Source organism: Centroberyx affinis, unplaced genomic scaffold, assembly GCF_046629955.1.
Source record: "Centroberyx affinis isolate AG114_WGS23_722 - 3 ecotype Tasmania unplaced genomic scaffold, CSIRO-AGI_Caff_v1 ptg002167l_1, whole genome shotgun sequence".
NCBI classification, from domain to species: domain Eukaryota; kingdom Metazoa; phylum Chordata; class Actinopteri; order Beryciformes; family Berycidae; genus Centroberyx; species Centroberyx affinis.
This window is the reverse complement of record NW_027280480.1, coordinates 207,492-233,300: the sequence shown is the minus strand read 5'-3', so window position 1 is coordinate 233,300 and position 25,809 is coordinate 207,492. Positions and strand designations below refer to the sequence as shown.

At 41.7% G+C, this 25,809-nt stretch overlaps 3 protein-coding genes across 4 annotated transcripts in view; 1 reads left to right on the top strand and 2 right to left on the bottom strand.

Moving 5' to 3' along the window:
* Positions 1–5,872, top strand: part of frmd5a (FERM domain containing 5a) — a 60,176-nt gene extending 54,304 nt beyond the window's left edge. For both annotated transcript variants that reach the window (XM_071532201.1, XM_071532200.1), the window contains 4 exons: positions 886–960; positions 1,649–1,717; positions 1,926–2,032; positions 5,286–5,872. In XM_071532201.1, the coding sequence (XP_071388302.1) occupies positions 886–960; positions 1,649–1,717; positions 1,926–2,032; positions 5,286–5,872 (838 nt within the window). The remainder of the gene's footprint in view (positions 1–885; positions 961–1,648; positions 1,718–1,925; positions 2,033–5,285) is intronic.
* Positions 5,873–10,382: 4,510 nt separating this feature from the next.
* Positions 10,383–20,237, bottom strand: blm (BLM RecQ like helicase). The gene is made up of 21 exons (XM_071532197.1): positions 19,952–20,237; positions 18,951–19,723; positions 18,675–18,810; positions 17,740–17,834; positions 17,502–17,616; positions 16,349–17,058; positions 16,058–16,234; positions 15,821–15,939; positions 15,572–15,685; positions 15,051–15,149; positions 14,812–14,960; positions 14,592–14,698; positions 13,910–14,070; positions 13,524–13,719; positions 13,127–13,317; positions 12,886–13,030; positions 12,322–12,521; positions 11,986–12,181; positions 11,694–11,816; positions 11,333–11,564; positions 10,383–10,841 (listed from the first exon to the last, which is right to left on the bottom strand). Exons 1-21 carry the CDS (start codon positions 20,044–20,046, stop codon positions 10,649–10,651), a joined length of 4,326 nt encoding a protein of 1,441 aa, XP_071388298.1. The 5' UTR covers positions 20,047–20,237; the 3' UTR covers positions 10,383–10,648.
* Positions 20,238–21,233: 996 nt separating this feature from the next.
* Positions 21,234–25,354, bottom strand: ctsh (cathepsin H). Its single transcript, XM_071532185.1, has 12 exons — positions 25,198–25,354; positions 24,967–24,998; positions 24,484–24,589; positions 24,321–24,391; positions 24,126–24,233; positions 23,804–23,890; positions 23,532–23,587; positions 22,970–23,051; positions 22,770–22,838; positions 22,562–22,668; positions 21,766–21,891; positions 21,234–21,681 (listed from the first exon to the last, which is right to left on the bottom strand). Exons 1-12 carry the CDS (start codon positions 25,259–25,261, stop codon positions 21,612–21,614), a joined length of 978 nt encoding a protein of 325 aa, XP_071388286.1. The 5' UTR covers positions 25,262–25,354; the 3' UTR covers positions 21,234–21,611.
* Between the last annotated feature and the right edge of the window lie 455 nt (positions 25,355–25,809).

The window sequence follows — 25,809 nt, the reverse complement described above, 5'->3', positions numbered from 1 at the left end:
GCACAGAGGCCAGGAATGGTGTACTAATGGATGGGGCTGATGGCTCAGGTGATGCAGGGACAGACGGGGCGTTGGGGGGGAGGGGTTGATGGAGAGGGAGAGAGAGGGCAAACGAAGGGCAGAGCCTGGCGCAAGCAGGGATGGAGTTAGTAAGATGTGACCTTTTGATGACTCTACACAGTGGGAGACTGATGATACTGCCTCGCTGCTTTAATAAGGACCGAAAGGCAACAAGACATACGAGGCAGACGTACTGTACTCCAGAGGAACGCACATACGGCTCGAAAGCAAACATGAAACATTAAACATTAATGTCTCACTTACCACGGCAATCTAAACATATTGAATACTGTATGGAGCTGTTAGAGGACGTAATGTCTATACTGCATGGAGAGGACATGCATAATTTAATAGCAGGGTATTTGATTCTAGTTTCTGCTCTGGGACTCTGACAGCAAAGATTACACATAACACAGGGATCTACAGTGCAATCACATTAGAAGCATATGCTCCCCAAAATAGACTCATGCTACCTAGGGAATTCAAAATGGGGCACTTGACAACAAAACAACTTGACATTCAAAGTAGAGGTGGGAATTTAAATAATTTTCACAGATTATGGTTGCAAATTTCATTCCTGTGCTGCTAAATAAATTAAAAAAAAATGTTTTGCACACCTAAAAATCTCAAAAACCAAAAAAAGTCGATATTGAGAAAGAGATATAATCACGCACACTGTCTACACTAAAATTCCCCATTCAGCAGCTCATGTAGGTGCAACATTCCCCAATGCTCTAGTTGAAATATGGCCAAAAGATCAGTCATACAACCCTGAAACACTGACATCCCTCCTGTCTTTTCCTTGTTTTTTTCTCCTTCCATCAGGCTTGAGAAGTCAAGTCAGGTTCGCACTGTGTCCAGCAGCAACCTGTTCTTCAAGGGCAGCCGGTTCCGCTACAGGTAGAGTACATAACAGGATGGTATGACTGATGACAGGGAGGGGAGGACACTGCAGAAAGCCCCCAGCTGGAAGTGGAGAGAGGTGTTCCCAGAGGAGCAGGCCTCCTGGCCCTCTGTGCTGTAACGTCAGCCTACTTTACCTGGAGGATAGGACTGACACCTCACCAGCTAGAGGACACACAGGGAAAATGAAGGGGACTGAGTACATACGGCTGTTTTTGAAAAGCCATGTCACGTTGTTTCTGCTATTAATCTGCAGTGGGAAGACATTGTCCTATATTCAATAGATACGTTTCCACAGAAAAATATTGAAAGGTAAAGATTAAACGATTAGAAAGCAATTTTACAGCGACAATAGTCATGCATGGAGATTGCATATGAAGTTAGATCACAAGTGAAGTCAGTGAAATGTTGAGTTTGCTGTTGAAGGGCAAACTGTGGTCATTGTTTTGATATTTCTGCCTGTGAGTATGTGTGTGCGTTTGTCTGATGGCCGGTAATTCAGTTTCAGAAAGCCGAGTTCACCAGGTTAATCCAATCATGATGCTCATGTACTGTACTCATGCACTGTAGTGGTGCCTTTCACAGCCTTGTGTGGCACCAGGGCGTCTGGTTAGGTGTGTGTGTGTGTGTGTGTATGTGTGTATGTGGAACTCATCCTCAGCATCATCTCTATGCTTTATAACAGTGGGCGTGTGGCAAAAGAGGTGATGGAGCAGAGTGCCAAAATCAAACGAGAACCTCCAGAAATACACAGGTAGAGTTTCAGATTCAGGAGAGGTCAGAATGTTCTGAATCAGATGTTGATTTGCTTTATTTTCTTCCACTTTGTTTTTAGGCACCAAGCTACTGTAGATGTCTTTCTATAACAGCTCTGCTTGCTACAGAATGAGTAACCTCCATTCGTTACCGTTCTCAGTGCAGTGGTGCAGCTTGTCCATTTGTGTGTGTGTTTGTCTCTGCAGGGCTGGCCTAGTGCCCAGCAGAAGTTGTCCATCCATCACCCACGGCCCGCGCCTCAGCAGTGTTCCACGCACCCGGCGGAGAGCTGTCCATATATCTATCATGGAGGGTAAGACCTGAGCCTCATGCCTGGCTTCACCAGGCCACAGCCAGCAGCACAACACATCAACAAATCCCCATATCAGCCATAGCAAGAAGTTCATAAATTCATAAGAGGCCTCAGAAATGTGGGTTATAGTATTGTTCATCCGTCCTCTTTATCAAATGGTTGCTTTAACACTGTCCAGGAAACAGTTGTGATCTGTGCCTTTAGATGTAATCATGGATAATGCGTTATTGCAACAACAGACGGGCTGGCGTAAAATTCAAACAGTTTTTAAATGGATCAGGGAGTCATTGGTCCTATTTGTGAAAGCCCATCCCCACACTCATGCACGCGCACACACACATACACACAGACACACTGTAACTAGAGCCATTTGGCCCAGTTCATGCTTGCGGTGCTGGAGGGACATGCTGCAGGTGTGTGCGTCAGTCAGCCTGCTCTATTTCAATGCCAGGGCCCAGGGCCTAGTGTGTGTGTGTGTGTGCGTTTCCAAGCATTTGTGTATATATTGTGCCAGTACAAGGGCAGCTGAAGCGAGTTACTCAGCCCACCTGCAGGCTCCCCAGCCCAGAACAGGTGGCCTTACTGTCTCTGTTTCTGAGACAAACCAAGCTGACAGTCCTGCATGGCCCTGGGTAAAACCGAACAGTGGGGCTGCTGCAGCACTGCTACCTGTCCTTGTCACAGCTGAGCCCCTGCATTTCATGTACATATAACTCCTAATACACCTAGCTAAACCGAAGTCAGCTTTTAGGCTGCAGTAGCAGGCATAGTGTGTGTGTTGAGAGGGTCTATTGCTGTGGGTTCAAGAGTGCTGTAAGAGCTTCCCACCCCCAATGTGTGCTGACAGGGTGTCTTACAGGAGTATTAATACCCCAGCTGAAAATAGCCAGGGTCTTCCTCTCCATGTATGCCGCTGGCTTGGGTGGGGCCTGACCTGGCTAGGCCAATGCTGGCGATCCTTGCACCGCCGCAGAAACCCACGGTTTGACCTCACACACTCCTCTCCGCAATCCGTAACTAAGGCAGACCCCCGTCGGCCTAACGCACACACAGCGAGACTGTGGCCTGGGCTCCGGGACAGGGACCATAAGGATAAGGGATAAGCGCGTTGCATGCTGCAGCAGTAGAGACCACCAGTAGCCATGGTCAAGTGTCTGATCCGCATCACCACCAGGGTGAACGTGCACCTGCGTATGATCAACCACTGTTACCGGGATGTGAAGGTTCGCGTGCTGAGCCTGGGGCCCCGCATGCTGGGCAAGGCCCTGGGTGTCCTGCCCCTCTACCCTGCTCTGACGGGGCAGCAGGAGTCTGCCAGCGCCTCCCCGCTTCCCGCCACCCCCCTGCCCTGCGTTCAGCCCAGCGCCCCTGCAGGTAAACTCATCACAGAGCCAGCCAGGAGTGTGCTTTACATGGAGCTGCCAATCGCTCTCTCTATTTTAAATCACCCCCTGCTTCATCAATGTTGGCAGAGAAATGACACCATGCTTAGTGTCTGTGCTTTTAAATCACATGCTCCCTTGCGGTCACAGTGATTGGACAGGCATTTAATTTTACTTCTTGGCTCTGTTGTTGCGATGGTTTGTCAATGCTGTATTTTGTTGATAGAGATTGGAGGACTCTTTATATATTTGGTTTCAAAAAGTTAATATGAATGATTATTCATTTGATATTTATAGGCGTATGTTGTTCATTTGGTTTATGCCCTGCTTTTTAAATTGTCAAATGTTTTAGTTTATGAAGTTTAAGAGTTTGGGCTCATGAATGCATCAAACATTGTGCTCTGGAAGTGAAATGAAGCATTGCCTTTCTGCTCACTGCCCTACAATCCTAAGCATAACGTAGGATAAACTGAAGCATATCAACACCGAGTAAAGATGGCCGCTGACAGTCATCCAGCCTTTATACCTTCCTCCTGCTTTCCACTTGACAGAACTTTTGTGTCAGCAATGGCTTAGACTGTACACTGGACATAATCTCTCCTACTTGTCCTGGGGTTTTAACAAGTCCTTTTTTCATCTATGGATGAAATGCACACGCTGTAGTTTTATGATTTGCTGCCTCATCAAAAGCTGAATTTTAATCCCTCCCCTTTATAGTGAAGGTGTAATATTGCTGCTGTGACACTCCAGGGAATGTGATATAGTCAGCAGTAGCTCAACCACTGCTCATCTGCAGTGACATATACAGTACACTGTACTGCGGCTCGCACATACTGTACTGGTACTTGTGTTGCTGAACCCACAGCAGAGTAGATTTGTCATGTCTAGAAAACAAGGCGTTGTTGAATGGCTGTTGGTCAAAAATATTTAATTATTAGCATTGAATATTTTTGTGCATATCTGTTTCCCTTTCTATTTTGTTGTTATTTACGTAGGAAAAAAAACCTCTCTGGTTGCATGGGCCTAATGCAGTCAGAGTGATCATAGGTTTTGTAGAAGGTGAGTAGGTCTGCCGGTTCATATTTATTGGAGATTGTGAGGCTTTGTTAAAGTCACAGTGAAATGAAAAACGTCCCTTTCTCCTTGTTATCTGAATTCCCAAGCTGTCATACACCTTTTAGCCATAAATGCCAAAAAATGTGCAAAACTTTTCTTTTCTTGTATTTTTATATCAAAATCCCATCATGACTACTTCCTAGAAAATAGTGCATATTTAATGATTACCTCATGCTGTACCAGCAGGTGTAAATACAAATTGCAATCAATAAAATCATCACATATTTTTGAGCAATCCTGCCCCTCCCATCAAATATAACTGCCTTTCTCTCCCTAGCTGATATCGAATTGGTTTACACTTTTGAATGATCCCTCTACACGGTTGTTGAATGCTCCACTTGAGACCCGTACCTCCAATACAAATGGGTTCTTGGTGATTTCCCCCATTGGAGATGACATTTAGCATCACATCAGCTCATTAGCATTCTGTACACTGACAGTATCTCCCCCTGTCTGCTTGACCCTGGGGAAACCATGATCAGATTTCTGCTCTCAAGATGGAGCCTGTCTGTCTGCACTGTGTAACAGACCCATACTGGACAAATAGCAGAAGAATGCTCTCCACACTTAGCACCAGAAACACTAGTGTACACTGTGTCTGCGAACACCACACCACCATGACAGTCTGATGACCATGTCAAAAATCTAATGTGCTTATTTGTGGCATTTATTTCAAGTGTTGTAATGTATGTAATTCTTCCTTCCTCCCTCTCTTCCCTCCTTCTCCTCCTCCTCCCTCCACCACCCTCGGAAAGGTCTGGAGTCATTGCGTGACAGCGCCCATTCTACACCGGTGCGTTCGGTGTCCCACGGGGAATGCTTCTTGCCGCGTTCCCGGAGCCAGGCCGCGGACTCCAGCGAGAGTACAGCGGTGATCTCGGACGAGGCCTACAGCCCCTCCGACAGCGTCCTGCCCACGCCCGTGGCCGAGCACAGCATGGAGCTGGCCGTCTCGCGCCAGATCAACGGGGCGCCCTGCAGCATCGAGGAGGAAAAGGAGTCGGAGGCGGGCACTCCCATGCGCGGGGAAGGGGGTGATTTGGGTGCGGACGGTAGATCGGCACCGGAGGGTGCAGGGGGGGACTCGGCGCTCAGCGAGGTGGAACAGGTGAATAAGTTTGTCTTAAGTGTCCTCCGTTTGCTCCTTGTGACCATTGGACTCCTCTTTGTCTTGCTCCTCCTCCTCATCGTCCTCACCGAGTCAGACCTTGACATTGCATTTTTACGTGATATCCGCCAGACCCCCGAATTTGAGCAGTTCCATTACGAATACTTTTGTCCCCTCAGGCGGTGGTTTGCCTGCAAGCTCCGCTGGGTGGGCGGGTTGCTCATTAACAAGTGAGAGTGAGGCCCGTAGAGTTCGTAAGCCCATTCGGGGGTTTGAGAAGACGATTAGGACTCCGGAGCGATGGAGGGCAGCCTCGTCCCAACCATGAACCCTGCTTCTCTCATCATCCTCCTGCAGACATACACCTCGGACCACTCCTGGTAACACTGGGCCAGGATCTCTCTTCTCCTCCATTTTGAGTTACCTCCCCCATTTTCCTCCCCCTCCTCCGTTTTGCTTTTTTTTTGTTTTCTACAAAGCCAGAAGACGTTTTTGCATTTTTCGTTTGTTTTTTTTTTATTTCAGGTCATTTCAGGTATTTTATTTTTTCAAATAATACAAACGAAAAAATATGAAACTGAAATCAAAGAACTGAAGCATTTTAAACAGTTCCTTTTTAGGAACGGGAGATTTTGTTGCAACAAATGAACGTTGCCTTCATTTATTATTTGTTTTTAAACATGTATTTGCATAAGGAAAGAATGTGGTGAATGGTAATCAAGAAAGTTGCAAGGAAGTCATCAAAAATTAAGATGGAAGTGAGTTAGGTTAGGAAAGATACAGTTGTGAAAGATATGTGAGGTAGCGTAGTATTGTTTGAGATGAATTCATCCCCATCAGAATTTAAGTAGACAGTCAAACAGTAGATTCACCTCATCAGAAAAACCAGAACAATCTGTATGGAATAAGCGAAGGTTCAGAGTTGATTTGTGACACTGAGAATAGTCAGGGTGATTACCAAATGCCTTTTTTGAGAAGATGTTGATGACTGGTGGCAGTTTTGAATTTTGTGGATTGTTTTAGGGAGACAATTACACTTTAGTATACATACAATGGTGTACAAAGTAGAACTGGTGAAGATCAAAGTTGTTTTTCTAAAGTTTTATAAAGGCTACAATTAAATAAACCAGTAACAATAGTGTTATGTGACCCAATAGCGTCAGATACGGTTAGAGAAATTTTCATGATCAACCTCTTGCAAAGATTCACTGGCACCAATAGAAAATAGTCTAGGTAGATGTGCAATGCTCATATGGTTTAATACTTCAGTACTTCTGAATGTGCTCATTTGTTCGGTTATTCTGTTATTTCTCAAATTAATTTGATTTACATTTTTTGATCAAGTTGAAATTTGATGAATTTCAATTATTTCTTTGTATGAAGAATTTATGATTTATTTTGGTTTCATATCAACCTTGCTCTTAGGTTTATGTATCATACTATATTATTATTAGAATAAGAGTAATGATGTACTTTTTGTACAAATTAGTTTGTTTCCTAATATATATTGACAGGTTTTCCATGTATATTTTAACAGAACTGAAATGTTATTTTGTTATTGAAGATTAAATTATACCTTTTTTAGCGCTGTGTTTCAAGTGAGGTCAAAAGCATTTATGGAAATATGGAAGGGGGACTGAAAAACAGTGTTTTTATCCAGATCCACTCAACACTGATCACACCTCTCACTCCACCAGCAATGAAGCAGCCTTCACTGTATGCACAATTTTTAAACATCAAGACGGATTATTATATCAAACATGTACAGTTTGGAGTCTGGAGATTTCATTATAGCACCACAAATACCAAATACTCCAAAAACACATTTTCACCTTTCAAAACTTTACCATATCTTATTTTACTTTACGAGTTTGAGAGGTGACTGCGCAGAGTCTTCTGCATCATAGCTCAAGGGAGCAATAATTCTGTCGTGGCTGCTGGATTCTGGGTAAAATCTGTTTTTGTACTGCGTGTCTACCTCCTGTACCAAGTGCAGGTGTAAGTGAGTGTGTTAGTGCGTCTGTATGTAGGAATGTAACAAAATTCAAGGTGATAACGATGGACGTTTAGACAGAGGAGAGAATGGTCATATGGGGGTTTTTTTGTTGCAAAAGGAGAGAAAGAATCACTGAAGGGGAACTTGAAAGACATGAAATGAAAGAAAGGGGTAGAGAGGGAATGAGGCATATCAGAGGCCTCCTAGTGAGGTTCTAGTGATCAGTCCGCTCTTGAAAGTGTGTAGGGAAAAAAAACAACAACTTGGGAATGAAAGGTGTGAGCACTTGGTGGCTCGTCGCTCTATTGGCTGCACAGGGTTGCCTGTTTTGGCCTGCTATTTAACACCACAAAACCCCCACACCCCCAGACCCAACACCTACAGCTGCTCCACTGAAAGGCCCGACGGTGCTACCTTCTTTGTGGAGTGCAAGTTTGCTAATCAGAGCGTGTCAGTGCTTGGCTAAGTGTAGTTTGGACCACAGAATATAGCAGGCACTCGGGCGTTGTGGCTGGGTCCACTCCTGTAGCTCATCATCCTTCACGAACCTTAGTTATCTGTGGCCGAGGGAGCAGCACCAATACTTCTGGGAATATCACACCGTTGGAAATAGGTCAGCAAGCAAGTCAGTATACATATGGCATAGGAATTTAGAATATGTTATGTCAAGTATGGATTCATATTTTTCTAATTCTGACACATCCAGTAAATAGCAGATGCAAAGATGAAGCACACTTTCCCCTAACTGAGGTGGTGCTTGGGTGGAGTGGGGTGGGTTGACTTCATTAGAGATAATTTTTTTGTGTGTGCATTCATACTTCATATTTATTACTTCTCTACTGACATATACAGTACAGTGAAGGTCAGCAAGACCGACCCGTCCAGCCAGGCAGAGTTGTTAGCAGGACATCTTTAAAGGTCAGTCTGGAGTGGTTTCTCACACATCTATCAGCATTATGTAGCTTCAATGGTCTTTCTGAACATGCAACAAATAAGGCAGCATTATTCAATGAGCAATAATCAGTGAAAACTGTAAGAGCAAATAGACGTGATTACAAACTTGTGTATGAAAATCCAACAATGAATAATGTTTGATAAGTCAAAAAAAATGTCTTTGTTTCTGCAAAACCAACCACTTACCAAATTACTGGTGTGATAACTACAGTGATAATGTGACCACAGACAGTTACCATTACATTCAGTAATAATGTTTTGTAAAACCCATTTCCTTATAGATCTCTTGTTTGGATTGCTCTGCTGTTTTTTTTTTGTTTTGTTTTTTTGCTCTGTTTCATTGTAAGTGATAGATTGTTCCCTGTGCCTGGATCGTAACTCTGCAGTTTACCAAAGTGGCAAAGATGAGGGAATGGAGAAAGAAAGGCAGAACATCCCTACCAACTAAAGTATGGACTACTCCACCCTTTAATTTCACAGGCTACCAGGGAAAACGCTTTTCAATTTGACCTCCCATGAAGATGTATTAATGTTGGCCTGCGTCTGAAGCTGTTTCAAATGTACACTGGGCAGCCCAAAACTTCTGGCTCTATAGTATCTGTCTTAATTTGTCTGTACAGGTATGTTTCCTGTGACAAACCTGTCTTTACCTTTACATTTCAGGTGTTGGTGTCATGTTTACATACTTTTCTTTTTTTTTTATTTCATGGGAGTTGGCTATAGCATTAGCTAGATATCTGACTCTTGCTGGTAGAGTGTGATTGTCAGCCATGGTTTATAAATCAGAAACAGCAGGTCCATGCCCAAACTACTGCAGTGAAGGTGCAGTCATTCAAATACAATGTGGTCCATTGGAAGATGAGGCATTCATGTTTCATGAACACCAGCAACGATTTGTTGCGGTGTTCAAAGTGCATATTATACTTTGTTACATTGTTTCAGCAATACTTTGTTACAATATTTCAGCAGTCTCAAATACGAATACAGTTGCAACATAATCAGGACTGGAATCCAAAAGATTATGTTTGGCTGTTGTTCCATCAAACATCCTTAAAGATTTTTTGTTGATATTTATGTGATGGAAAGAATTTGACAACCTCTTTAAACGGTAGATAGGATTCAAGATGGGTGATTTATATATACGATTGGCTACCTAAATTCTGGCCAACTTTCCCTGACAAAATCCCATTCACAAACAACAATGCAGATGATACAGGTAGAACTGTGGGGTTGAATAAATTCGTCATCATAAAACAAGACCAACATCTTGATATGCTTTCGCCCCTCTGCCAGCTCCCCAGTAGACAGACCCTCACACAACCATGCATATACGCAAATAACTGTATATGCATATCCATGTATGGTGGCGTCTTATGTAGTCTGCATCTTTCTATCTTGGGACTGGAGGTTGCTGTTTATTTACGTAATATATACAAATATATATATAAATCCATGTGCCAAATCCAGTTCTTGTTCAGTCCGATCCATTCCGAACCCATGTTTGTACTGTAGGTAACCTTCTGTACAAGTCAGTATAAAATATTGTTTCTCTCCAATAGTCCCTTGTAACTGGTGCCATTAAAAAAAAAAACTATTCAAACTTGAAATAAACATTGAATAAAAATGTGAGGTGGCTTCTGGTGTTTTGTGGTTCAGCACCTTCATTTCACACAGTGTGCTTCACCAGAAATGGTAACTCATTATAATGCTGACATCTAGAGGAAGCATCTTCATACTGCAGTGTGTAGATCCAACTGAAAGCAGTTTCATAATCAGGGATATTTCAATGTGCCTTTAATTAAAAAAAAGTAAGATTTACATCAGACTGGACAGTGAAAAGTAATGCTCAAGTCATTCTTAAAACAATCCAACAAAAACGTCACATGACAAAGACTGTACAGAAAATAAATACACAATGTTAGAATTAACAAACAGTTGGAATGTAGCAATACTTTATAACAAGTTGTAAAAACCAACATGTTTGGAAGTGTACTGAAAAAGGAGGAGTTTCCCCTTCCAAAGCACCGAGTCCTGGTAAGTTAGATCCGGAGCCTATGGTCCTAGCCCATGTGTGAAAAGGCAGGTTTTAGGAAAGGCCGGTGGTTGGTCTGTGGGGTCGGGATGGCCATGAAGCCTGGCCTCCTGCCTGTTGGTGCGTCTGCTGCTGAGGTCCTGGAGCCCTGGCCTGCAGACTGGGGGTAAGATTTCGTTCCACCTCTGGAGTTGGATGATGACCAGGATTTATTGCCACGTCTGAATTCACAAGAAAGGCAGAGGAAATTCACAAAGGCAGAAGAGAAGGAAAAACAGTTTCAGCTATGGAGGTATGACGTTTTGATATTTGTCAAAAGCATATTAGCTAAAATATGATCCTGTCCTAGATCAGTGGTTCTCAACCTGAAGGTCGGAATCCCCTAGGAGGTCACAAGATAATTTATACAAAAGGGAAAAAAACATATTCCTGCTTAAGTTATTATTGTCTATTTTTTCTGATTTTTCTCAAATTTTTGCTTTTTGTCCTATGAAATAGTAAATAGTTTTAAGCCTCTAGGCCTCCTCTGATAATCAAATTAAACAACCTGAAAAGAGAAAAGCATTCTTTGGTTAAACTGTTCATCACTCTGCATATGCAGCCTGTACTGGGGTTGCGAGTAGGCATCGCTTTGTTTTAAGGGATCACAAGCCAAAAAGGTTGAGAACCATTGTCCTAGATAATGAAATGTGAGACAAAACACATTACAGACCCTTTAGAGCTGGTGTTCTTTTTGCCGAAACCTTTTCTCTCAATCAGCGCTCCTTTTCTCTTTTTGGCATTGTTGAAGTAGGGGGCTTTCTTCCTCTTCTGTCCTTGGACAGTGTGGTCACTGAAGTAGCTGGAGGACTCGGTGTCATCCCCATATTCAAGATCTTCATTTGAACGGCCTCGTGCCATATCTATCCACCCATTAGAGTCTGCATTGTCAGTCGGCTCCTCCACTGCAGAGGGGTTCAAACGATGGGTTAATAATCACAATGTGCAGAAGAAAAAGACTGCACACTGACACTGCCTGAACTAGTAAGGGAGATGGGGTACATACAATTTAAATACACAAACGCTTCAATTACCAGGTAGCTTCCATTGAGAGTATTTCTGCAGGAGCTCAATGACCTCAGCGCCATACTTCTCCAGCTTGTCCTCTGTCACGCCATCAATTTGTAGAAGGACTTCTGGGTCAGCAGACAGCGTCTCTGTTCATGGGGGAAAAAAGTTTTTTAAAATTCTACTCATATCAAATGAGCTTTCATGACATTTAAAAGACAACTGTTGATAAATCAGGAAATACACTCACTAATTAACTGCATAACAGTCTTTAATAATAATAAATAATAAATAATAATAGTCTGCTTCAGAAATTACCAGCTATCTTTTTCAAGGTGGCAGTGGGGAAGATGTTGTAATAGTGAATGCCAAACACTTTGCCCAGCTGCTTGCACAGATCCGTCAGCTCTTCTAGACACTTCTGAACCATCTCTTCTCTCTGGGAGACGCTCTTGGCCACAGCAGCCTTGTGTTTCCTGATGCTAGACGCGCTCTCGGTCTCATAGAACTCCACCTGGGATGGGACAAATGGAAATTAGTGATTTGAGCTATGCTGAACAGTTGAATAAATGTGGACTCATAGCTCTAGCTCTTCACACTGCCGTAAAGCCGATGTATGATAGAATGTGAGCTGTATCGAGAGGTGATGTGAACCTGCATGTGTCCAGACTGGATGTTCACGGCCTTGGGTCCAGCGGAGATGTAAGCCACAGCCTGGCCGTTGTTAGTTATGTAGAGGTCCTCCATCAGGACGTTGTCCAGGACCAGCTTCTTGAAGAGACGGTCAGCATTATGCCTGGAGTAGGCTGATCCCATCCCAAACATCCCTGTCTGGATCTTGGCAGTTTTAGACCCTGACAAAGACAAACAACTCAATCATCCAAAGTTTCCCCATATCTGAACATTCACAGTTCTTGCCCACTTGGAATATGAACACAAAGGACAAATGCACAACTCATTACATACATCATGCTAGTTTTACTGTTGCAAAATGCATTCATTTGCAGTATGTATTAGAGCCCTGCGCGGGACTGTTTTTTTAATCCCGCTCCCGCTGGATTTCTGACCATTACCACCCGCTCCCGCAATGTGTGTGTTATTGATTGCCCGCTCCCGCCCGCAGCAAAGTTAAAACCGCCCGCTCCCGCGAGATTTGTGTCGGGTCCCGCGGGACCCCAATCCCAATGCAGGGCTCTAGTATGTATTGCAAGTATGTACCTAGGAAGATGTCCACCAGCATGTTCAGCGTCAGTCTGTTTTGCTGAGCGGTCCTGCCGAATCTTGCCCCAACTTTCTCACAATTCTCCTGGACGAACCTCACAACCTTCTTCACATCTTCAGTGACATTTCTCATCCTGTATTGCTGTAAAACACACATAGGAATATTCAACCATAATGACTCAACTGGAAACAGTCAGGTAAGTTTCGGATTTGTGATGAAAGAAGAAATTATTCTTACATTGGGTTTGGCACAGTTGTCACAGATGACGTCTGGGTGGTCCTTACAGAAGCTGGCTTTGAACTTGTGCTCTCCAAAGTAAGCAAGCAGCTGAATCCTCCGGCAGTCCATCACATTCTCACAGAAATGCACCATGCTGTGTAGGTTGTTGAAATGAGTTGCTTTGGCTTGTCTGTTGCCTTCTTTGTCCACTGCGATAAAAAAAAAGGGGAAACAGTTTAGTCTACACCACCAAAATTATATAATATATAACTAATATGTAGGAAACATGTTAGAAGACATTTCATAGGGCACAGGATAGGTGATTAAAAGGAAAATAAAACAAAAAGACACTTCATAACCAAACATATCTACAGAAATTGCAACAAGGAAGGGCTTTTTTCTTTTAGCCACGTACTGCTGATAATCCTCTTGATGCGGACGACATCAGTGTAGGAGTAGAAGAGGATACAGTGAGAGATTTCTCCATCTCTGCCAGCTCTCCCTGACTCCTGGTAGTAACCCTCCACTGACTTGGGGAGACTGGCATGGATCACATAGCGCACATCAGGCTTGTCAATGCCCATGCCAAAGGCTATGGTGGCACAAATTACCTGGCAGACAAGGGCAGGCAACAGTGAATTAGGTTCAGCTTGTGTGTATGTGTGAGCCTGCATGGTGCATCCTTCTGCCATCTACTGGTTTGCAAAATCTTACCATTAAGTCTATGTATATTTCTTGTTATGAAAAACCATCAATCAGTATATGTATTTAAACTATAATATCAGTAAGAGGTGAGCTCACCTGGCAGCCATCCTGATTGATCCACTTGGTCTGCACATATTCTCTGTCACTGTCCTTCAGGCCTGCATGATACGACAGAGCTAATAACCCCGCTCTCTGCAGACTCTCAGCCATAGTATCACAGTCATTACGGGACAGGCAGTACACAATGCCAGAGTCACCTGTAACATGCAGAGGGAGGGAGGTTAACACACAAAGGTAATGTAGAGCGAGAGCCAGTCATTAGTGCAAAATAAGGCCTGACAGGATGATTCAAGACCCAGACAGGAAACATGGGCATTCTCCCACTTATTACATGACTATTAACCAAAGACAATCATTTGACACATAATATTGATTTTAAATGATTTCAAGACAAGCTAAAATAATTTACAAAACAACAAACTAAAAATAAAACATAGTCCAGCAGGTATGTCTGTAGTAACCAAAGAGTAATGTCTTTTTGGCTCAAGGTGTTGCTAGTTAATCTGATTAGAAATCATAAAACCGACCAGACTTCCTGACTGATAGAGTGATATGTTTAAATGTGGAACAACAGTCTGTTATTCAGAAACAGCAGACCTCAGAATGCGTTCACTGGGCAAGCAGAATTGAATATTCAACAAAGCCGAGTAATAAAAAACATTTATGGGAGTGTTCTAAAAATATCTACGACTAGAAAAAGAACTACTGAATCATTTACGTGGATAGTGCTTCTTGATCCAGCTGATGCAGTCCTCGTCAACCTTCTTAGGTTTCTTGGGCAGCACAGCGTACTTGAGGTTAGTTCGGTTGAAACTCATGGTAAACCTGAAAATACAAAGGGTGAAAATTTAAAGTTACTGTTGTGCAGCTACAGTCAACAATAACAGAAAAGCACGGCTGTTAAAAAACCAAGACAGGGGCTGATGTGGAGCACATACACCTGCGGCCGGGTCATCTGCAGCTGGTTGAGGATGTCTTTCTGGACACGTGGAGTGGCAGTGGCTGTTAGGGCCATGATGGGCACATTGGGGAACTTCTGACGCAGCTCATGTAATTTTTTGTAGTCGGGACGGAAGTCGTGGCCCCACTGAGAGATGAAAGGGCATGGGCTTAATCACAATGCCGACTGCCACAAGAAAAGGATACTACAAATACTGTATAATACACAGGAACACACCTGACTGACACAATGGGCCTCATCGATGACAAACCGGGCTAAAAGGCCTCGCTCATACAGGTTCTGCAGGGCGCAGATCAGCCTGTTACTCGCACTCACCTTGGGGAAAAGAAAAGATGCGTCATTAATAGCTATATAAATACACCTGAGCAATTAATGGGAAAAATCCAAATTGCAGAAGATGCAATTAATTGTTTAAGAGAGAAGTGCGTCCAAAATGGATTTCTGAACAAGGCATTTTAGTGCTCCGGGTAATCAAGTACAATATTGGTGAAAACCTGCCATCATACTCAAACTCAGTAAATCCATCCAAATCTATTTTATCTACTTTTATTTAAACAATTACAAAAAATGTATGACAATAAAAACTTGTTATGATATAAATCACAATTTAAATCTGCAATCGCAATTGGAATTTTTGTCATTATCTTTCAGCCCTACTACTTTGCAAACAAGATAAAATACAGAACAGATATGATGCTTTCAACATACAGTAGGTCTGTTAATCATACATCCCCCACCTTCTCAGGAGTGACATAGAGCAGCTTAATGATGGGGTCTTTCTTGGACAGCTGCATGTAAATCCTCCCTGCTTCACTGTCGCTTTTCTCACCAGACAGACTTGTGGCTGGCACCTAAAACATAGAACATCACACAAAACAAAACTCATGTACTAACTGAGTATTCAAATGCAAGACATTAACACAACTTCATACTTAACTCCGATCCAACAGACCAGTGATAGCAAAAAAACCCAAAAAAACACTTACATCCAGAGAAGTGAGTTTCTGGACCTGGTCTACAATGAGGGATTTGAGTGGGGAGATCACCACAGTGACTCCTGGTGACAAGCAGGCAGGCAGCTGGTAGCACAGGCTTTTACCCCCACCTAATAAATATAGCGGTTAGAGAGATTCAGACGTTATCATCTCAGTTGACATCCTAAATCCATTGTTCCGTCGCCAAGTTCAACAAGTGTGTTTCTGTCACATACAATCATTACCAACCTGTGGGCATCAGAACAAAAGCGTCTTCTCCCAGCAGCGTAGCGTTAATTGCTTCAAGTTGATTGAACCTGAACTGATGAAGACCAAATCGCTTGTGAAAGATCTTCATCATCTCTGCTGAGTGGGGGAAAGTGAACCCTCTAAAGCGGTCATGGGCAGGGTTTCTGTAGTTGGGTTCTGCGGTGTACAACATAAAAATGAGACGGTAAAAACACAATGGAAGACCAAGAACACAACATATCAAGATCAACATAACTAAAAAAGACGCAACTGGCTTTACATGAGACTTGCCTGGGGAGCAAATCTTTGAAGGCTTGGGTGCAGGGGGAGGTGTTGCTGGTTTCCTCTCCCACGCAGACTTGTTCGACCCCCCCTCTCGGACTGTTTTAGTCACCGTGCTGGAGTTTTGTCCCGACACCGAGGAGCTTGGGGGTTCATCAAAGTAATCTGGGATATCCGATTCATTGAAGTCATCTATATCAAAGTCGTCAATGTAAAAATCATCTGTTTTTTTGTTTTCTGTAGCTGTAATGCCAACTGCCGTTTTATCCATGCTACCGCTCTTTTGCACAATAGCCGCTGGCCTCTTGGGTGAGTAGAAGAGATCTGAGCCATCCAAGCTCATATTTGTGTTCTTAGAGAAATTATGGGATGGGTTTGCAAGGCTGTAGGCTGATGGAGAATCACAGATACTGTGACTTCCAACAAATGTTCTCCCATTGTCTCCAGTGAAAGCGGGCTTGACACTATTAACAAAGCTGCCAGACTCCTCTAACACGCTGCTGTCATAGTCCACAGAGATGATTGAAGATCTCTTCAACTGGAGGGTCTTCTTGGAGGACTCTCCTCTGTCTGTAGGTAGACAGGTGGTGGATGACATAATGCTGGGAGTGTTGAAAGTAAAGGAAGGCTTTTCTTTAAAGCCGGGTTCCAAAATCACAGTACTGTCTGGCTGTTGCATCCTAAATGATGCGTCACTGCCATTTGAAAGAATCCTCTTCCTGGGGGTGAAAAGGAAGATGATTGCAACCACACTCAGACGTCAAATATCATTAGGGCTAAACAATTAATCAAAATTTTGGCCTACTGCAATTTTCAAATCGCAGGAGGCGCAATATTTGTTAAAGGTAAAATGTGTGTCAAAACACCATTTTAAATTAAATATTGTCGTGCTGCAGAGATGTCCTGGCCTACACATCATATTCTACAGACTTAAGAAAACATCTTTGTTTGGTACAGATCCCCACAAAAATCACACCATAATCATTTTAATACGTTTTTCAATGAAAATGAGAATAATGATGTAAAAATGATCATTCCCTCTAATATCGCAAATCATATTGCAATCAGTCAAAATAATCGCAATTAGATATTTTTTCAAATTCGTTCAGCCCTAAATATCATGAAGTATAGCCAAGCTGTTTTCTGTTCAGATGTACACTACCTGAGAGCCCTTTTCAGCAGAAGCTCAGTTCCACAGGCCAGACCTATCAGTTCATGTTCAGGGATGGAATCAACCAGAGTGCAAATGGACTGCATGATACTGAGAAGTTGCTCATCTGGATAGGTGATTACAGAAAGAGGCAAACCAATTAATGAACAAAGGCAAAGAATATAGTCCAAATATGACATTTGAAATGAACACCTGGTTTAGACAAATCAGAAAAATGCATAATACCCACTTGCTTTCTCTTTAGGGTGGAGTTCATGTAGTGTTGTCATGGGTCCCTTGGTTTTAACAGGGCTTCTTCGGCTTTTAGAATCAGCCGATTTCAATCTGTTTGGGATAGAAGAAATGTTACATCCTGTTTATCGCAAGTTGGGTCCCGGATTGCTTCCAGGTTATTCATTGGTTCCCCCTTTTCAATTAGAGGGTTCAATTAACAGGAGAAAAGACCACAATCGCTAAGTGGTTCACTGCTTACCACAAGAGAGAAAACAATAAACTACGGCTAGTTGTGTTTCACGAGAATCACCAGAACTTTTGGAAAGTTTCTCTTGACTTATCAGATTGCTTGGGTGAAACTACACATTGTATGAAATACCTATGCATCTTAGTCTGATTTCAGACATTACCTGAGAAACAAGTAAACAAGCTAAACCTAAAATATAAATTTGATGTGATGCCTTTGTAATAAGGCTGTTACTATACCAACTTTGTATTCACCTTATCATATTTCAAAGTAGCCTAAAAACTGAGTACAAAGTTCACTGTTGCGTGTCACAAAATTGAAACAGAAATCATTTCAATGTCTCAGTAAGGTTAACACATGGACTGCAATAATCCGACTATTGACCTTATTCTAAATAAGACAATATTTCGATTAAGGTGTTTACATGAGTTGCTTATAGAATATTCCATTCATATTCCCGTTTAGAATATGAAAAAGTATCGGATTAATACGGCCTGACGGATTAATATCGGAATATTGCAGTCCATGTAAACGTAGTCAGTGTTTACACAGTTGACCAATAAGATTCATTAAACTGATAATCTTTATATAAATCAAAGGCAATACATGTATACTTAAAAATTATTTCACCACCATATATAGCCTACATAGTAATTTACATGAATTGATGGGTAAAACCCACAGTAGCCTAATTCAAAGCTAACCTTTTCTCCATTATAGAATTGGTGTAACTGATCTCATCAGGTATCGGAGAAGGGGGAATGAAATCCAGGTCATCGTCAGGCTCTGACTTGTCATCAATTTCTATGACATTTGGATTGATCCATTTACCCTGATCACCTGCAAGGTAAAAAGAAACATTAGATATGGCCTATTTGTTGACCATAATTCATTGCAGTCCAGAGCCATATTTAAATTTCTGCCCAAGTGCCCTCCAACATACAAATGATGTAGAAGTGCTACAACAGATAGCTAGTTACCTGTCCTTTCTTCAGAAGGCCCAGGCACACCGATGCTCTCCTCTTCACTATCAGTCACGACAGACTTGAGATGAACAGGTGGACGTCTTCGAGTCATTTTAATGGGCGAATCCTCCAGCTCCCACTCTGCTGGTTCCTGAATGGGACTGTGTCTAGGCGAAGCTGTGGCTCTATCCATATGGAGCTCCAATTCATCCATTTTAATACTAGACTGTTTTCTTGCAGCAAAACCATTATTGTTTGCAGCATTGTTGTTGGACTTCGGAGCCAAAATCTCAAGAGAGGCATCTTCGTTTGACCTTTCTGTCAACTCCATTTTTTCTTCATTAGAAAATGAAGTTGCCTTGCCATTATTCGCTGAGATTTCTGGACTTTTCCCTTTGACAGGTGTTTCAAAGTCATCAAAATCATCCCATTCATCCATTGGGAATCCAAGAGACATATCCATACCTGTGGGGTTGCCATTGCCACTAGTAAACTTGTCGTCAAATTTAGTGGGCGCAGAAGACACTGCTGCAGGGGGCTGGCTTGCAGCAGGAGAGTTAAGTGCTGGGCTGATGGAGTCCGACTTGCCTTTAGAATTTACCGGGAAGAAGTTGTTGATTTTGGCACGAGGTCTCTCGGGCTTGTTTGAAAACGTCAAAGGAGATTCTGTCACCAAACTGCTCTGAATATTGACACTCCTGTTTGCCAAAGCATTTGAGGTGATTACCTTGGTCGGGATTTCTGCCTTAGTTGTGCCTGATATGGACTTCTTTCTGAAAGAAAAGGTCCTGTAGAAAGAGTGGGATGATGAAAACACATGTAACAGTGTAGATAGACATTCAACGCAGTATCTCTAACAACATTAACATAGTCGTGCTAGTAGTAACGCTGCTGTTTGATGGACCTTAACCAGCTGCTTGTAACAACATTGTCATTGACAAAGCTGACAGCTCGAGGCTAAATGTTAGCTAGCGTTAGGAAGCTAGGTTAACTTTTAGCTCGCTTCGAAGACTCACCCCGCTTTAGGTTTAGCCAACGTCAACTTGCTCTGAGCAGCATTGCAATGCCTCGCCAGCTGTTCTTTCAAATTATTTTGTGGAAGACTGGACATGTTGGTAAGCACTGAGCTAGCGAACTAACGTTAACGTTAGCTGGCTAGTAGTCTTAGCTTAGCTATTCACGAACTGCTGGTGGAAAACCTTGGCATAGTTAGCCACAGAAGCTGCGGCAAGTGACAGAAAATACCCGCTCTGGCTTGGGTTTTCCTTGCAACTGGATTGTAATTCATAAAGTTAGCAGACAACCTCGTTCTTCATCAGTTGTCGCTCTTGGAAAGCATACAAGTGTGGGGAAGAGACAACAGATTGTTGTTTTGCGCCTATTCAGTAACTGACTTCTTATTGGCCGAGACGTTAGCAGGAATGAAGAGGAGGATTCTGGGAAATATAGTTTTAAGAAGACAGGGGACAACTGGCGCCAGTCACTACACACTACGTTCACTGCTGAGTAAACGGGAATCCTTATTCATGCTCCTAATGACGAATAAAAATGAATTTTCATGAATAACATGAATAATAATAAAAAGTGTAAAACTCAATTAGCCTATGTTTTCAACAGCTCGCAAGTAATAACAGCCAACAACGCACAATTTGTATATGGAAATGGAATGACTGTCATGTTTAATTCAATGTGATAGGCTATAATTTTACATTATATTCCCGTATGGAGAGATCAAGCCATTTCTGAGAAATTACCTCAACCGCTGGAGGGCACAGCACGACTTTACAATGGTTGTGAAAACCATTGGGCCAGCAGCCAAAATGGGCCACTGGACTGTTTATGGTGAGTCCCCACATCCCAGTAGCAGTAAGATGTTTTAATAAGCCTGGATCCCACAGCAACACCAGTTTTACTCAATATGGTTCCTAGGCTAACGTTTAGGATGTCATTAAGGTCTCTGGACCTCACAGTGATGCCAGGTAGTTACAGACAGTGGTGTTATAGATTTGTTCACACATTCAATATCATTATATAGCCTAAGAAGAATTAATTTGGCCTCCACAGCCTTCTTTTTTTTGAGCTCCACATTTTGAGCCAATAAAAAGTGAGATTATCAGGATATATCTTCCATTATTTGCATGCTCATAGATAACAGTCAAAGATAGGAAGTCAATCTCCATGTTTAGGAAAACACAAATGCATTATTGCTTGCTAGCCTCACATTATTTTTTAATGGCCCACACCCTCTGCATCCTGCAGACATCTGCAACTACGTTGTGATGAAAGACTCGGACAAGCTGATTCAACAAAAGTTTTATTACTGTATTTGGTCAGCCATTTGAGTGATCAGTACTTCTTAAACAACAATTCCCTGCAGTGTAAATCTCAGATATTTTGAAAAAGCTGAAGGATAGGCTACAGTACGATACTGATTGTATAAAAGCAAATCACCCTGAATCATCACAAAACCCTTATACTTAGTGTTAGGACAAATGTGTGTGGTCAAATTAATCCCCAATCTTAATTCTGGAACTGAAATTAATGACTATCATTTCATATCAGTTGATGTCAGAAAACAGACTATCACATTGTTCATTGAAAAAGAAACAACATTAAGAAAGATATTTGGATCCTGTTCCCTTTTCAGCCCTTCTGTAGCTTTCTACCATGCAGCATTCACACCACAGGAAAAGATGAGCAGGCAGCTAGTCCACACATGTTCTTCCCACGTTCAATGAAAAAATATCTGTAAAAGGAGCACATCGTCATTGTCATCGTCCTCTTGCTAGTAGATTCAGATGTCCTATATATGATTAGACTGAAGACTTACCCTTTCATCCCCCAGCTGGTTCCCCATGAGTTCTTCACAATCCAGTAAGGGGTGCCGTTCTCCTGACCATACCCAACAGCGAGCACTGCATGGTTCACCTTGTCTGTGGTCTTGTGGCATTTAGTGCTACAAATGGGAAGAGAGAAGTGGGAGATACTGTGAGTTGATACGGATGTGTGTTTTGACAAGGAATGAGGAAATAAACCCTCAAGTCTGACACCGCCTCTCTGACTGACATGGCCTTTCGCTGAGCCGAAGAGACTTTATACAATATGCAGCGTGCAGACAATATGTTTTCACTTTGATTAAATATTAAGAAGCAGTGCTTTCACAATCTTTATTTATAGCAGTGGTGGTTTGGAGGTGAACATGGTTTTGTCTCTGCATCTGTTCCTGTTTTGGTTCCAGTTTTGGTCCTACTGCAGGATGTTCTGCAAAAACTGTTCCTATATGAATACTTTATGATGATGATAAATGCACTAATGCTCTAAGAGGACACACACTTGTCTGTGTATATGAAATATGGCTAAATTACATTATTTATTATTGGGGTTTTAACAGCAAATCAGCAAATTTCCTGTGTTTGTCCACTGCTAATGAAAGATTATAAAGCAAACGTTGCTAAAGCAAAATCATTGTTGGATGAAGCTGAAGAAGACATGTGGTTCTAGGCTTGTGGTGGGTGTGGGACCAGCTGTGAGTCTAGTTTTTTATCATATTAGTCAGACATTAATACAAGATAGACAAAACTATTTTCAGGAGCTAATATGACAGTATGACTATGACTAATTCTCACCTGCTGTACACGCCCTGATGGTAATGCATGAAATCTTCAGTCACCTCATAGGCAAAGCTGACAGGATTGCGTGTGGCCACTGCGTCCACCATGCCCATCTCATCATACTGCCATGTAACAGAAGAACAGAGGCCGACTAGAACTGCACCAAGTTACAGACATTTATCGCAGACATTTGCTTTGGATAGACAGATCGATATTCACTTACCGCCGTTATGTTCATCACTTCCTTAACAAAAGCAGCCGCCATTTCAGGTCTATACTTGCAACTCTGATCCTGATTCAACAAAAAAGAAAAAAATCCTTCGATGTTGTTGTTACCCCAAAGCATGCCAATATATCATGATTTGTCATTCTTTAAAAGTCAGTTTTGTTCATGTACAGTATGAAGGCTAATTATTTACTTACAAAAGCTTTGTATGGGTAGTCATCCTCTGTCATGAGTCCCTTGTTGTACATGATGTACTCAAATGCCTGACTGGGAAGACCGCTAAAAGATAAATGAAGACTCTGCATAAGAATTTGACTGCAGTGATACAAACAGAGTTAGAGAGACTTTATCAAGAAGGCAGAGGTGTGACCAAGTCAACTTTGCCTGAGATTACAAATCTCTCTTACCTAAGTTATTTACACAACACAAGATCTTTTGTCAAGACTTTAGAAACCTTTTCAAGTCATCAAAGTACAAGTCAAAGTCAAGTCCCAAGTCACCAGAACCCAAGTCAAGTCTAAAGTATTCTCTTTATGCATCAAGTCAAGTCTCAATCAAGTATTCTCTTTATGCATCAAGTCAAGTCTCAAGCAATTAAATTTGTGACTTTTTCAAGTTTCAAGTTTATTTTCCATTTACATAAAAAAAAAAAAAGCATTGGAATTCTTACGCAAGTCCAAGTCGTGTCTCGCCTCCCCACCTCTGCAATACAGGATTGTTGCGTAATACAAGGAAACATGGCTTCTCAGTGGCACTCACCCATCACATCCATGGTTGTTGAAGGCCTGGGCACAGTCCACCAGTTGTTGCTCTGACTAAGCAACATAAAAGGTTACAATGGTGAATGAAAGCGTATCAGATTAGAGTTGATACTCTATGTCATATGACAACAATGGGAAAGACCTTCAACAACACTGCCTTCAAGATAACTTGTCTAGGTGTTATTGTCCGTAATACCAAATCATGTGATGTTGTCAAAACATTTTTAATGCAACAGCAGCTATTTTTCTAGAGAAGTGAAAATGTGTCACCAGTAGTAGGAGTTTCCCAGTGGCAATGGCAGTAACAGACTCCAAACAACCAGTGGTGGAAAAAGTCCAGCAGCTGCCACAAGGACCCTTTAGTTAAAAAACAAAACAAAAACAAAACATGAGCATTTTGTGGGATAAGACCTGAGGAAAGAATGTATCTGAATCATGCACAGACAACATTAAAGCTAACATCAGGATTTTATTATAATATTCACTGTCAGTCGTCACAAACCAAAATTAATCTGCTTTGTTCCACATGCAACAACTTTGAGATCAACAATTGAGAATAAACTGTGTGAATGTGTGTGGAGTTAAACTGTACCTGATTCTTCACATCTGTCACATAATGTCCTTTGTTTCTCCAGTCGATAGAGTCTGGATATGGTCCATTGCTGCTGCTGACATAGTTCCCTTTTGTAGCTGAGCAGTTCTGCAATTGACAGCATGCAAAATAATTGTCTTTCCCATCAGCTACAACATAAAATATGTAAACTATTTCCTGCATGGATGACAATACCTGTGGCTCCGTCAAGAGGAAAGATCTTCGAAACTCAGCAAACGTCAAGTCAGAAAACTGATTCAGTCGCACTGCAAGAGGAGATCAATCAAGGTTAGATCAACACAATTTAATATATATATGAAATAAAAAACTAGCTAATGCAAAAACAAGGAGTTCCTACTTGTGAAAGTGTGATTCCCCTCATTGTGCTTGTCGATCCTCCTCTTGTTCTCATTGAATATCTGAAGTCTGTCATAGTACTCCTCCACCTCGTACATTTTGTTGTGCTGTGCATTGGGAGAATTGCTGACATTGTTTAAGGCCATTAACCACTCATCAATAATGTTCTTAAGATAAATTATGTAGTTATAAAGTAGTAAGTAGCCTCAGTTAAGCCTAGAGATTTGTTTACAATCTTAACAATAGTAATCCAATAACTTCTTGAAGGATAACAAATATCACAGCTATAGGTCAAAAATTATACCACATAAAATCCTATAGTGATACCATAGGGCATAAAAAATACCATTAAATATGATAAAGTCAATATAAACTCACTACTGAGCAGGCAACGTCCGAATATAATAGTGATTTTACGGTTATGGGAAAACACCCTCATTTTGATAAGCACAGATTCTTACCACATGACGTTTGACTGACTTACCTGTACCATCCATGACTTGAAGTGCGATTCGTCTGAAAACAATTCATATTGTCCAAATCAATGCAACCAATAGGCCTATGGTTATAAAACTATATAAAACTATATAAAACAACACCGATACAGAGCTATACGCCCTGGCAGAATATGAAAGTGAAAGTTTTGAGCCTATTTTAAAACGCACAAAACTGCACAAATAGTTGGCGTAGAAAACAGACGATCACAGCAGCTTACCTCGCTCAGAAAGGCGAAAAGCTGAAGTTCCAGACAAAATAGCAAACAAAAGTAAAGTGTTCATGCTCGCCGTGCGTGTTGGCTTCAGCTGCGGTCTTGCAAAGAGACGCAGGTTCAAAGTGAAGTAAAGCGAGCTGAGGAGTCACGAGGTTACTGCTGCCTGTTCTGTTCCGTAAGAATTCCCCTACTCACTCATACTGGAAAAAATGCAAATTTAGCCCGAATTAATGAACTAATAAATAACAAGTCGAAACAAACAACATAAATAGATAGATAAAAATACTGGAAATAAAACAAACGAACAAATACATAAAAAAGAAACAAATAATAAATGAATAAACTGGCAATAAAACAAACTAACAAATAGATAAATAAACAGACAAATAATAAATAAATAATTGTTGTATCTGCATTTTAGCCACTACAAATAAATATCATCTACATGTAGCAAAAATGTTGTTTTTTTTTGGCCAATTTATGTAACTTTTTAAACGTCCATATGCATTGTGAAGTATATGTGGATTATGTATTTTCTTCTGTATGGGCAGGACGATTTTATGTTATTTTCAATCTGTTTTTTTCATGGCTTGCAAGGAGAGAGAGACAGACAAA